A 13472-nucleotide genomic window follows, 5' to 3' on the forward strand; every position below is an offset into this window, starting at 1 on the left:
CGGCAAGTTTGATATTGCGTTGTAAAACCGCGGAATTGGCAACCCTGCGTTACAACACGTTCAACATGTGATCTGTTATTAAACGCTTCAGGGGCGGGGCTCTGATTACCAACGTGCTCGTGGTTTATGACACTGCTTTTTAGTGGAAACGAGTGAGATTGTACTTTTTTTTACAGTCTATGGATCGTACTCATGTCTCTCTACCGAAACACAGTTTGGTTCCTGAAGGGTCTTCAGGAATATACAAAGTAAGTCATAATCGGTCTGTCTAATTTCGCCTCAGCCTGCCCATCACTTTGACATATATGTTAAACGTTTATTTTCCTAATTTCACCATCGATAGTTTGTGCATTGCGCTAGTTAAAGTCCAGTTTACTGTCACCAGGGGCGGTTATGAGGCAGCGGAGAGGCGCTTCAGCGCGGCGGATCTGGAGGTGAGTGTGAGCGGCCGCTCGTTCATCATCACTGGAGCGAACAGTGGCATCGGGAAAGCCGCCGCCTACGAAATCGCTAAAAGAGGTGAGAACAAGAACAGAACAAAGACGACTGCCATTAACTTCTACTCTTTAATAACTGATCAACTGGAAAGATCTTGTACATTCTGTCACCTTTGTTATGACAATTGGACGGTTCAACAAAATGCACACAACAGTGACTCCTACTGGCAAATGATGTTTAGTGCTACTAAAAACCACAGCAATTCAAAGTTCTTTCAAACGATTTTGTTTTTCTTCAGGTGGGACAGTACATATGTTGTGCAGAAATAAAGATCGTGCGGAGGAGGCAAGAAAAGAGATCGTGGAGCAAAGTAAAAATGAGGTAAATGTTATGCACTATTTCACATGCGTCTGAAATGAAAGCAGTGAGCTCTGGTCTGAGTTTGTCTCGTGTGCTTTCAGAATGTCCATGTCCACCTAGTTGACATGTCCAGCCCCCGGAAAGTGTGGGAGTTTGCCAATGGATTCTCTCAGAAACACAATCTACATGCTTTGGTAAATGGTTTTAATTTGGACATATCAACACATCATAATAAGCTAACTCAATAAGTCACAAGAGGCTGAGTGCATAGCAAAATCACTGTATTGCACAGGGATATTGCTATTATAATGTGACGACTACAGCACTATTATAAAATGGTGTGACAACTCTTAGTCTGAACTATCCATTTTACGGTGTACAACAAAACGTGTGATCTGTACATTATCATGCTGTCTCCACTTGTGGTTTATTGTACTTGTAATTTGATTTATTACCATAGATCAATAATGCGGGTTGCATGGTCAATCAGAGAGAACTGACTGAGGATGGTCTGGAGAAAAACTTTGCGACAAACACACTTGGTAGGAAAGTTCATTCATGATTTTTCTGATCTGATGTTGATCATATCTTAACATTTTTCCAATATGGACCACAAAGTATGAGCTCTTACTACTTATACTACTTTATAATACTGAGTTACAAAGGTCAGAGGCTATCCCTCCTGGTAGAAAATGTTTTTAGGGTCACCACTTAAAATCTAGAGATAAGATAAAAGAGACCATATGGCACACTGATCTTGTTTGTTTTGCAGGGACTTATATTCTGACGACAGCACTGATTCCTACACTGAAGAAGTCAGAGAATCCAAGAGTGGTGAGTGTGAAGAAATGCATCAGTTCTCCTGCCTCCTAATGAGTAGAGTATAAACGCATGCCGTTTGCAAACAGAGACAGTGCCACCATTTATCTCTGTTTCCAAACACATTTACACTTACACCAGACAAGTATGACTTTAGTGACATGTTGGCAACTTTATGAATGTTTCAACAGAATTTCCCCCAAACTTATTTATTATCATTATGGGTAACACTTAATGGGTATGCACTTAATGCATTAACTAACATGAACTAACAATGAGCAATATCTTTTTACAGCATTTATTAACCTTTATGATGTTAGTTAATACAAATGTTTGTTAGTTCTCAGTGCATTAACTAATGTTAACAGATACAGCTTTTGCACTTAACAATGTATCATGCTGAGATTAACATTAACTGTGATATAATAAATGGTGAAGTATTTTTCATTGTTAGTTCATGTTAACCAATTCTTTTTGTTTTATTACAGATCACTGTGTCATCTGGTGGGATGCTAGTTCAGAAGCTGAATGTAGAGGACCTTCAGCTTGAGAAAGGCTCTTTTGACGGGACTATGGCTTATGCACAGAACAAGGTACTACTATAAATTATAAACTCAAATTGAAATCTGTCTGTTTTTTCTTCTTCTTCAGTAAAAACTTTGCACTGCATTTTTTTTTTTTACTCTTATTATTACTTCCATTGTCCATAGACTACAAAACCATCATACTTTTGGTGGCTAACCAATCCAGTCCATCAATGATACAAAATAATAGTGGCACAAGACAACATGTTCCAGCAGCATCACCACTCTGCTTTTGTTACAATGACCATCATTTATTATTGTCACTGTGTAAGCTTTTTTACATCGTGCAGCCTGATTCACTGTCCTCATGTTATTTCTGAGTTTATGCTGATTTTTTTAAATGGATTTAATATATTGTTTTGATGTTTTCAGTAAAAATAGTGTTAGTCTTAGCAAAAAAAAATGATTAGTGTAAACTGTGACCTTTCTCAGAGGCAACAGGTGATCATGACAGAGCAATTGGGAGCTCAGCACAAGGAAATCCACTTCTCATCCATGCACCCCGGCTGGGCAGACACCCCAGGTGGGCAGCGTGTTTACATCAGTTATATACAGTAAGATATTGTGCAACCTCAGTCGCTAAAATATTGTTTTGGGTTTGTGTTCTGTCCACAGCGGTACAGTCATCCATGCCAGATTTTCATGCGAAAATGAAGAATAAGCTCCGTACTGAAGCTCAGGGCGCTGACACAGTGGTGTGGCTGGCTATATCAGATGCTGCCAGCAAACAGCCCAGTGGCCTCTTCTTCCAAGGTCAAGCATCTTTATAAAGTGTGCAGTTATTTGTCATTAGCAGCAGTGTTGGGGGTAACGCAGCTAAACAGCACATTTAGATAAACAGCACATTTGTGCTGCTTTTTTCTTTCCTGAAGTAAGAGTGTTGAACTTTCTTCTCAGGTGTCATATAACTTTTGGTGTAAAAGAGCCTTTACATTTGCCAAATACAGAACTTTTGTTTTTGTTATTATAAATCAAACAAGCAAGCCTAGACCAGGTGAGAAAAAGTAACTAAGTTACAAAATTAGTTACTTTTTAGGGAGTAACCAGAGAATGTCTAATAAGGGGACAACTTCCACTCTCAGTAAACTTCCGGCTTCTGAACTGGTTGCAGTTCCACTCTGGTTCCATATGAGGGCGCTCACTTTTCTCAGTATATAATTTTTTGTCTAGTAATTTGAATGTTGTATTCGAAAGGAGATGCAAAGAAATTACACATTGCTGGGTGTTAGAGTCACTTATTTGCTTTAAAAAGTCTTTTCAAATGTCAATGACGTCATACACATCGTACGACCAGAGATACTGCTTTACGGCAATCCTTCAGTCACTTAGGTGCTTTTGTGCTCTGCACTTTCTTTTCTCTCGAGGCATCGACAACACAGCTGACACAGGTAAATACACGTGCTAGAAGAGTTTTTGTTTTGTTGTTTTAAAAGACCACGCCGAAAATACACACACACACACACGATTCCATCAAGCGGTATCTCTGGTCGTAATCAATCCTTCACTGACCAATCAGCGTTCATTAGCAGAATGCTAGCATGTTACGGGCAACAACAACTCAACCTGTAAGAAATCGAAAGGACATAAGTACTCGTTCATTCAACTTTCGACCTATAACCCATGTTAAACTTGCAAAACCTACAGTCAAATCTGAGATTTCTCAACGGCAATCGGGTGAAAGAGACAAATTTAGCCGTCTAGCTTCATAGACTCCCATTCATTTTGCACTCATGGGCGATCGCCCCCAGTGGAACTCTGGTGGAACTACAACCAAAATTCAGTACAATAGGACTTAATAGGGAGTGGCCAGGCTCTCCGTAGACGGGCTCTGGAGTAACTTAATGTTGTAATGCATTACTTTTAAAAGTAATTTTACCCAGCACTGTTTAGCAGAAAGTGTGTGTTAGTTTGCTGTTCACATCTTTTGAACATGTCTTGATGTATAGCAGACTAAATATCTCTTTAACATGTAACTGAACTTTGACCTCTCTTCCACAAACTGGTTCATCTGCAGACAGAAAAGCTGTTTCTACGCATCTGCCTCTGGCCTTCTCCAGGTCTTCTCCAGCTGAAGACCAGAAGCTGATGACCACGCTGGAGGAGCTCGCTATGAAATTCAAGTGTTAATCGGTTGAGTTATTGGCCGAATCATTCCTCACAGAGATTGTGATATTCATTCTTAATAATGGTTAGAATTGCAGAGATGTGAGAAGCTCATGATTTCTATACCAAAACAGGCTAACCAAAACAACCTCAAATGTATATTTAAAATATTTCAAACTTATTGTCCATTCTTCTGAACAAATACACTCCTAAACGTTTTATTATACTACTTTAAGGCTAGAAACTAATACATGCACTTCTGCTTTTTGGAATGGAAATTGAATGACTTTCTTGATTTAAAAGTAAAATGGCATCTGTGGTTAACATTATTCAAATGTGTTTTCTACATAATTGCACACAGCCATACCCCAAACATGAATTTTAAAGCTGCGAGTTCAACTACCACAAGGTTTTGAGTTTGCATGCCTGATGAATTGGACAACTATTGCAGTCTGTAAAAAAACAGATGATTTGATTCATAATCTAAAACTGCTGTTCCATAAAACCCCAAATTTTGAATTAGCCTCACAGGCTGGCCAAGAAACTGACATCAAACCTAAACAGCTGTCTGAGAACATGATATACAACACTATCCATAACTCGTACTCACACTATCATAAAAATAGATGACTATGTAAACATGTTTCAAAGTGAACAAATAAATGTGAAGATGAACATATAAACAAATATTATAGATGTGTGTTTGCCTCTTATACACACTTACAAATGAGTTTACAATTAACTAGCTAATTATTAACTAAAAATGACTGTACTTTTGTCAATTTGTGGCTATTGCCGTGATTTTTAATAAAATATAAAAACAATGAATCTCTGTCTGAATCTTTTAGGCAAATCATTATTAAATTTTTTATTAATTATGAGCTTTACATTAGACTTTCTTATCAAAACAACTGATCAAATCATGTTTATGCAGGATTTGAAATTATTCATGTTAATAAAATTAAAGAGCCATTACAAACAAAAAGAATCTGACTATCATGTGACAAAAAATAAGGGCTTTTAATTCAAGGTGAACAAAAACTTCACTCCCATTTACTTACATTACTGTTCAAAAGTTTGGGGTCAGTAAGATTTTCTTTAATTAATACTTTTATTCCGCAATAACACATTAAAATAATGAACAGTGACGGTAAATACATTTGTAATTTTACAAATAAAAAAATGAATGCTGTTATTTTGCTCACAGAATCCTGAAAATAAATGCATCAGTTTCCACAAAATATTGAGCAGCACAACTGTCAACTCTGATGTTTTTTTTTTTTTACTTGAATACCAAATCAGCATATTCAAATGATTTCTGAAGGATCATGTGACACTGAAGACTGGAGTGGCTGCAAATTCAGCTTTGCCATCAGAAATAAATTAAATTTTAAAATATATACAAATAGAATAAATGCAGCCTTTGTGAGCATAAGAGCCTTCCTTCAAAAACATAAAAAAAACCTTACTGACCCCAAACTACAACGGTATACTTTAAAATGACCCAGTTTTCATTTTAGTCAAATGAGTCCTTTTCAAAAACACTAACCTCACCATAACCATTCAGCTGTAGTGTTTCACATATTGTGGCTTTACAGTGTGTTATAGGACAGGACACTCACTTTACAAGTCATTATGGAAGCCTTGCTTGAGTTAACATACAGCAAAAACTGTGCCTGAGGAAAGATATCAAATGTCTCATTGCCATTGAAAGAATGAAATGCTGTGAATGTTTCTTACAGCAATGAGATGTCTATGAAACATCAGCTTTAATCAAACCAAACACAATATTATTACACTAAAGCATTACTGAATTTCACCCTGTATAAACAACAATACCTGTGATTATGTGTATGTTTAATTCTCCTATTAAATTTACTGGTGTAAAAATACCAGTAAAATTAAGTGCTTACATTTAAAGAGTCAAGATTAACAGATCATGACCAAGAGTCAATAGCAGACAGTATTTTCCCATGCCAAAACCACTGATTGATGTGCAGTAAAGGCACTTGAATATAAAAACAGTTCCAGCATGCTTTGATGCAATATCAGGAGGATTCATTTGTGTTTGGGATAAGACATAAGATGATGACAGAGTATTTCACAGACAACATAACATTAGGTCATGTCAATATAAACAACTAGAACTAAGCAGATTTAGAATGGACAGTATTTACATGTTTGTTTCCATAACCCACGTGCACATGCACAAATACATACAAATGCACATGCTCAGTTTAAACCATCAGTTAAATCTCATGATATCCTTGAGTTGTTCCACCATGAGATGAAGCTGCCCATGGAAAGGGACCTGAACTCTGAACGTTCTCCATGGTTCAGGATCAGAAGATGATTCTCATGATACCACTGGAGTCATGTCCCATAGCTGCATGTAAACACACCACAGATTTTAGAATGATTTCAATCTCCAGCCACAATTAATTAAACAGTACACTCACACTCTTGTGTGAGAACAGTGACCGACCTTGATGACTTTGTCTGTCCCGGAGGTGAGGAGCCAGCCTCTGGTTGGTTCATACTGCATATGTATGATGCTGTGCTTACTGTCATGGAACGTTGCAGTGGGCGCCCGTCTGGTCAAGAAGAAAGCTTTGGGTTATCCTATCATTTGAGACAGTCAAAACATTGAAGACAATCAAAATTTGACTTACTCCTCATCTGTAATGGAGTCGTGACAACTGTCACAAACCCGCACTTCAAACTCAAATCCCATGAGAGGAATCGTGGAACGTTTAGAGGAGCACTTTCCACAAACGGCCTGGCCACACTTCCTGCAGTGATGCTGGGAAAGAGAGCAAAATCAAGCTGCTTCAAATTATATTAAAGATTTGGCTGAATAAAGTACTGCAAACAATCATTTAACTAAACCAGGAAAAACTTAATATGAGATATATTTTCTGAAAACTATTCTTCATGCATTTACAGTCCTCAGATACATTTATTTTATGCTAAAATATTTTTTAACTTAATTACAAATTTGTATTTTGAAAACTTGTTTTAAGACATATTTTTCAACTATGCAATACACACTACTGTTCAAAAGTTTTGGTAAATAAATAAAACACACAAGTATGCATTCAATTAATTTAAAGTGACAGTAAAGACATTTATACTGTTACAAAAGATTTCTATCTCAAATAAATGCTGTTCTTTTGAACTTTCTATTCATCAAATAATCCTGAAAAAAATATCATTGATTCTACAAAGATTTCAAGCTGCACAACTACATTGATAATAATAAGAAATGTTTCTTGAGCAGCAAATCAGCATATTAAAATGTTTTCTGAAGGATCATGTGACACTGAAGACTGGAGTAATGATGCTGAAAATTCAACGTTGCCATCACAGGAATATATTACATCTTAAAATAAAAATTTTTTTTATTGATATTACACAAGATTATTGTTTTCATATATTTTTATTCATTTATTCAAATAAATCTGGCCTCGGTGAGCATAAGAAACTTTCTTCAAAAACATGAAAAAAAATCTTTTAAACAGTAGAGCATATTCTATAAAAGTCTTTAGATTTTCAAATAAATCTATCTTGTTTTAAAGATGTTTAGATTTTTTTGTTTAAGATTTTGCTGTAAAATAAGACAAAATATTGATTAAAATTATTATAATTTTTTTTACCATGTACAATCTATGTTTTTATGTGCAGTACCTGCCGGAGACCAATTTTCTTACTGTCCCACATCTGTTTGAAATTCCAGAAGAACGGCTGTTCACACTTCTGGCACGAGTCACTGTCAAGCCACTCCGGGGTCTGAGATAAAGAACAGATGAGGACATGCTGAAACTATGTAAACAGACATATGTAACTAACATAAATATCTCACATCCTGTTGACAGAGACAATCCCTTTTGTCCTAGATGATACTTTCTAGCTCTACATCTCTCTCACCTCTTGTCGTGTGACGTCCATGTTCCAGATAACTATTCCTCCATCTGAGCCACAGGAAATGAGCTGACGAGTGTGAGGAGCGTAACACAAGCCCTGCACTTTATCACTGTCACACACACAGACACAAATATTAGGACATGACACCCATGCTTTCTTAAGTCTCATATCTTAAATATATGACAACAATTTATCCATGTCCTACTTGTGTCCCTGCAGTTCAATGGCTGTGCCTTTACGGCCTCCAATGTCCCACATGATGATTGAATGATCAGAACTTCCAGAGAATAAAACCCTTTGCACAGGATCCCAAGACAGGGACGTAACATTGCCTGCACACATTCAAGGTCAATGTTAAAAGATTCAATAAGATGTACATTTACAGTGTGCAAGGTTAGTTACAGTGCAAATAATGGGATACTTCTTTCCATTATACAATATTATGTGGATGCATGCATGAAGATTAGTATGTTTTGTATATCCTGTGGTTATGAGGACTTGAAGGCTTCTTAAAGGGGGACATGAAGATATTTCTGTTACTCTGGCACAGTATTGTCATCCAGACCACCAGGGGCCGCCATCCACAATAGAATGACTGGAGGTAGTCATTCACCCTTGGTACACTGAGGACTTGTTTGTTGGTTAATTTGCCTATTTGTACTGACCAACTGCTTTCCTTTCATGCTATGTTAATTAGTTATATTGGTAATAGGCAACCATTTATCATGTTGCTTGTTTTCATGCTACCACTTTTTTCTGCTTTCTGCAGTTTATGTTTGTACTTGAAGCCCAATAAAGTATTTACTTTATTTACTTGCTTGATGTGCTCGAGATGTGTGAATGAATCTCTACACTTCAATTGACCAGCAAATGGCAAAATGTGTCTGGGCTAATGGTGAAAAATTGTGCTGACACCTGTGAAAAGTGTGTCTATTTGTAAAGTGCTGTTTGCGGAAGCACCTGTGTGGCCTTTAAAGGTGGTAACAAGGCTGCAGTTGTCCTGCTCCAGCTTCAGGATTGTCACTTGTCCGGAAAGATCTCCAACGAAGGCATGTCTGGTCTCCACATCGAATCTTACACAGATCGTCAAGAAGCCCACACTATAAAATTTCAGAACCCCTCCTGAATCTCTTCTTATCTATTAATGATCTTCTATCATTGATTTCCTTCGGATGGTCAAAATAATTGTGAGACATTTCTCATGTTCCACAGACCATTTTGGAACACCATGAGGATGAGTACATGTTGACAGAATTTTCAATTTGGGCAAAGTATCCTTTTATCTAGTTATATTTGTAATATAAATTACACATAATTGGTGCTTTTGTTGTTTTGATTTCAAGCAGAAAAAACAAGCAATAATTTAAGGAAGCTTATTTCCTTATAAAGAAAAAGTACATTCAACCAAATCATCAGTCTTTCATCAGAAGACAGCACAAACTGAAAATAGTAACAGTGACTGACTTGTGACTCCTCATATTTTATAAAGAAAGAATAAAAACTTGTGAGATATTTCATATCTGAAGTGGCGTATGAATGGATACTGTAGTCCAGACACCCATGCTGTGGTCCTGTACGTGCCCAGCTGCTGTCCGCTCTCTGAGCAGTGCCATGTAAAGCTCTTGTCCTGACCTGTGCTTAGAACCCACTCCATCTCTAAGACAAACAGCACCACAGTCACGACACCCTGATGAGCTAACACAAACAAAAGAAAAAACACAATAAACAAAGCAGGAAGGGAGCACTTTACCACATTCAAAAAAAATTACAGGGAATTATGCTCTCACATATAATATTAATAATACAGCAGAAAGTCACATAATATCAGAGAGATTGGATTTCAGAAACGAACCAGCTGACTCCAACCACAGCACTTATTATACTTCACTCTGTGTGTTTACTTCATTAATATTTTCACTTATCTGTGTTGAGAGCATTACTTAATGCCTTGCGTTTTAAAAAAGGTTAGCTAGCTGTTTCACATTAATGTCATTCTAGGCCATAATGACACACTGTGATTGAGACCTGAATGTTCAGAGTACATACTGAATAATAAAGTTGCCCTGCATATATATTGGTTTCTACAGAACTGACCTGACTACAATTATGTACATGGCTATTAAAGGATTAGTCGTCTGTTGTTCTTTGGTTGCTGTTAAATGAATGGAACCGGAATATGAATCATCTGTATGTTTTAGAATAACATCCAAAAAGACCCCAAGTAATAAACTAATTATATTTACTTAAAGGATAGTTCACCAAAATATTTTGAAGAATTTATATATTCATATATATATGAATATATAAATTCATATATGAATATATACATTCTTCAAAATATTTTGGTGAACTATCCTTCAAGTAAATATAACTAGTTTATTATATATATATATATGGTATAGTGTTTTGTTGGTCATACAACGAAATTCAGTGGGATCCACAGAGGAAAGTAAGTCATACAGGTTTGGAACAACATGAGGGTGAGTAAATGATGACAGACTTTAAATTTTTTGGGTGAACTATCCATTTAAGGATTAAAATGATTTTTTTTTAAATCTAATCCCCAAAATGACAAGACGCTTTACTAATTAGGCCTTTTTGCACATGTTCATATGATTTAAGTTAAGAAAACAAACTAGATTTGTGACTCACCCTGATATGTTCGCGCAGGAGTCATCTGGTTGTAGTCCTCCGATAGGACAAACTCCTGGAAAGAGAAACTCCTGGCTTAATGAAGCTTAGGAATGTATCTTAGAACCTGTTAGTGTCATTTTGCTACATAGAAAACAGGTGTGTTTAAGAATACTGCAGCAGTGCCACTTATAATGTGGTTGACGATAATAAATGTTTAATGAACATACCGATACTGTGCCATTTTCCAACCCTACAGAGATCCTCCTTGTCTCTGGGTTAAATGACATACATGAACAAGCCACTGCAACATAAGAAAGACAATGAATATGAGTTTCTTCTATCCTATAAAATCCATTGATCGCCATTCAACTATAAACATAAACCCTCTACTGAGAGTCAGTAACCTCTTAGCCATAGTCTGCAATAGTTAACTAGAAAGCAAGCAAAACTGTGACATAATTGCTGAGAAATAAAACTGCTGTCTGAACATGAACACAAGCAGAAGTTCATGCCCACACTGGTTTCACTTCACCTTTTTACTTTGATAGTAAAATTCCTGAAGTTATGTGGTTGCATGTCCCATAATGTTGAGATCTATGTAGCAGTATTGGCTCTCAGAAAGCTGCCCAGGAACTGTGTTGGACTCACCAGGCATTGTGTGATAGACACTAGGCCAGTACTGACCACTGTCCCTCTTCAGCCACACACGGATTGTCCTAAAAATGATAACAAGCAAGCAACTAAATAAATAATCTTGATCATAAATTTTTTTATATTTTCCAGAACCTTACTTACCAACATGACATGCAATACAGTGCACAAATTACCCAGACGGACAGTTAAGAACACGTCGCTGGCTAAGATAAGTCCTAATCACCTTAATCGCCAGACACAATAAGACTTCAAACTAAATTTGGTTGCCAAGTAAAAAAACAACAAAAAAACATAGCCAGGATCAGGGCTGCCAAAATCATTGGTGTTTCTTAAGTTTAGTTACTTTTTAAATAAAAAAGATATATAAGAAAATAGAAAATATGAAAAAAATTGCCTGTCAAATTCAGTAGGCCTACTCCAGTTTAAACTAAACAGTTAACACACACACACACACACACACACACACACACACACACACACATATATATATATATATGACTAAATGATGAATGACTATAAATTATGTATGGTTTTTTTTGTGTGAATGAAGAGTTACTAATATATATATATATATATATATATATATATATATATATATATATATATATATATATATATATATATATATATATTAGTAATTCTTTAATCCATTCACCAAAAAAAAAACATTTATATGGTCATTATTAATAATTTAATAATTCGTTCGGCCAGTTCGTTCACGAAAGAGATTCAATGTCGCTCCGAATCTTTATGTTATTCAAATCAGCGAATTTTTTTTTATTTTTTTTTAGTTAGGGCTTTCTGATAATTTCTGTCAGTCTTTAAACTGGCAGGAAAAGGTAGTCACGCGCCGGTCACGAAATCGTTCACTTAAAAGATTCTCTCAAATACACCGATTCGCCCACGAACGATACGCCACTCAGAAAAGATCCGCAGGCGAATGATCGGCAATACTTTACAGCAAATACGCGCAAACGGAGATCATCGATAGCCGCAGCTTAAATGAGCTGTAACGTTAACTTACGTGTTTGCATATTACAGCCTGTTTATTATCCACCATTTGTACTCCCTCTATGACAAGCATATTCTTTAGTTTATCGTTTATTCAACCCCCCAAAAAATCGACCATACAGGACACATGTATTTTATGTTACAATGTATTATTGTGTCATTGCTGCTTATAAGATTATTGTATACATGACGTGTTTTGCGTATATTCTGCACTGTAATTCTAGTAATTGTTTGGGGTTTCTAATACACGCGTGCTGCTGACCTGTCTTGAGATACGCTGATAACCCCGTCCTCTTTGGGGATGATCACAGCCGTATTCACCACATCTTGGAAACCCTCGATCTTACTCAACAGGACGGGCTTTCGCGTCTGCGGACGGGGAATCTCTGCCGCCATGGCGCTGTAGTTTCTCCGTCACCTGAATCCTCCTCTCTCGGCTGCATAACACGCTGAGCGCAGGTCGATTATTAGACCTGCAGCACGGTGAAGTGTGACGAGCGGGGATGCTGCAGGTCAGCTGATTACCTCTCACACAATTTTCTGTTTAGTGAAACACGATCTCTATGCCATGTCATCTGAATACATAAGCGTGTTCTTCTCGCTCTCTGCCCGTGTAACCAGACGATCCGACTTTTGAATGAATCACAGATGTATGCGTTTGCGATGTGCAGTGTTGACTCTGACGAATACCAAATGTGTAGAACAGGAAGTTGAACTTCATTCTTTTTTTCCACTTCATTGACATTTGTAGGATGAGCATTGTTTAATTGCACCAAATCTTGTACAACGGTGCTAATTTTTCAGTGCCTGTATAATTAATTTAATCATTTATGTTAGTTGAATCTGTTTTCTTTTTTCCCCTCAACATTTTTAAATAATAATTGGGTCTAAACAATAAAAACACAGAGTGGAAATTGTTCTATTTATAGTTCGGCTTTATCATAT

At 36.6% G+C, this 13472-nt stretch overlaps 2 protein-coding genes across 2 annotated transcripts; one reads left to right on the top strand and one right to left on the bottom strand.

Annotated features, from left to right (window-relative positions):
* The first annotated feature begins 83 nt into the window (after nt 1–83).
* On the top strand, nt 84–5128 carry dhrs12 (dehydrogenase/reductase (SDR family) member 12). The gene is made up of 10 exons (XM_082175348.1): nt 84–248; nt 386–519; nt 737–819; nt 900–992; nt 1259–1340; nt 1571–1632; nt 2106–2210; nt 2634–2724; nt 2817–2954; nt 4216–5128. Exons 1-10 carry the CDS (start codon nt 193–195, stop codon nt 4326–4328), a joined length of 957 nt encoding a protein of 318 aa, XP_082031474.1. The 5' UTR covers nt 84–192; the 3' UTR covers nt 4329–5128.
* Nucleotides 5129–5305: 177 nt separating this feature from the next.
* On the bottom strand, nt 5306–13141 carry wdfy2 (WD repeat and FYVE domain containing 2). Its single transcript, XM_082175347.1, has 12 exons — nt 12790–13141; nt 11511–11578; nt 11090–11163; nt 10881–10935; nt 9773–9923; nt 9189–9301; nt 8434–8560; nt 8232–8337; nt 7992–8093; nt 6977–7107; nt 6790–6898; nt 5306–6690 (listed from the first exon to the last, which is right to left on the bottom strand). Exons 1-12 carry the CDS (start codon nt 12921–12923, stop codon nt 6661–6663), a joined length of 1200 nt encoding a protein of 399 aa, XP_082031473.1. The 5' UTR covers nt 12924–13141; the 3' UTR covers nt 5306–6660.
* Between the last annotated feature and the right edge of the window lie 331 nt (nt 13142–13472).

Source organism: Leuciscus leuciscus (genome assembly GCF_965113295.1).
Source record: "Leuciscus leuciscus genome assembly, chromosome: 7".
Taxonomy (NCBI): Eukaryota; Metazoa; Chordata; class Actinopteri; order Cypriniformes; family Leuciscidae; genus Leuciscus; species Leuciscus leuciscus.

Coding starts and splice junctions, on each gene's coding strand:
- dhrs12 (XM_082175348.1), top strand. CDS start 193: ATGTCTCTCTACCGAAACACAGTTTGGTTCCTGAAGGGTCTTCAGGAA. Junction 249..385: donor GGTCTTCAGGAATATACAAA/GTAAGTCATAAT, acceptor TACTGTCACCAG/GGGCGGTTATGAGGCAGCGG. Junction 1,341..1,570: donor CTTTGCGACAAACACACTTG/GTAGGAAAGTTC, acceptor TTTGTTTTGCAG/GGACTTATATTCTGACGACA.
- wdfy2 (XM_082175347.1), bottom strand. CDS start 12,923: ATGGCGGCAGAGATTCCCCGTCCGCAGACGCGAAAGCCCGTCCTGTTG. Junction 11,579..12,789: donor ATCAGCGTATCTCAAGACAG/GTCAGCAGCACG, acceptor TATCATTTTTAG/GACAATCCGTGTGTGGCTGA. Junction 11,164..11,510: donor TGTCTATCACACAATGCCTG/GTGAGTCCAACA, acceptor CTTATGTTGCAG/TGGCTTGTTCATGTATGTCA.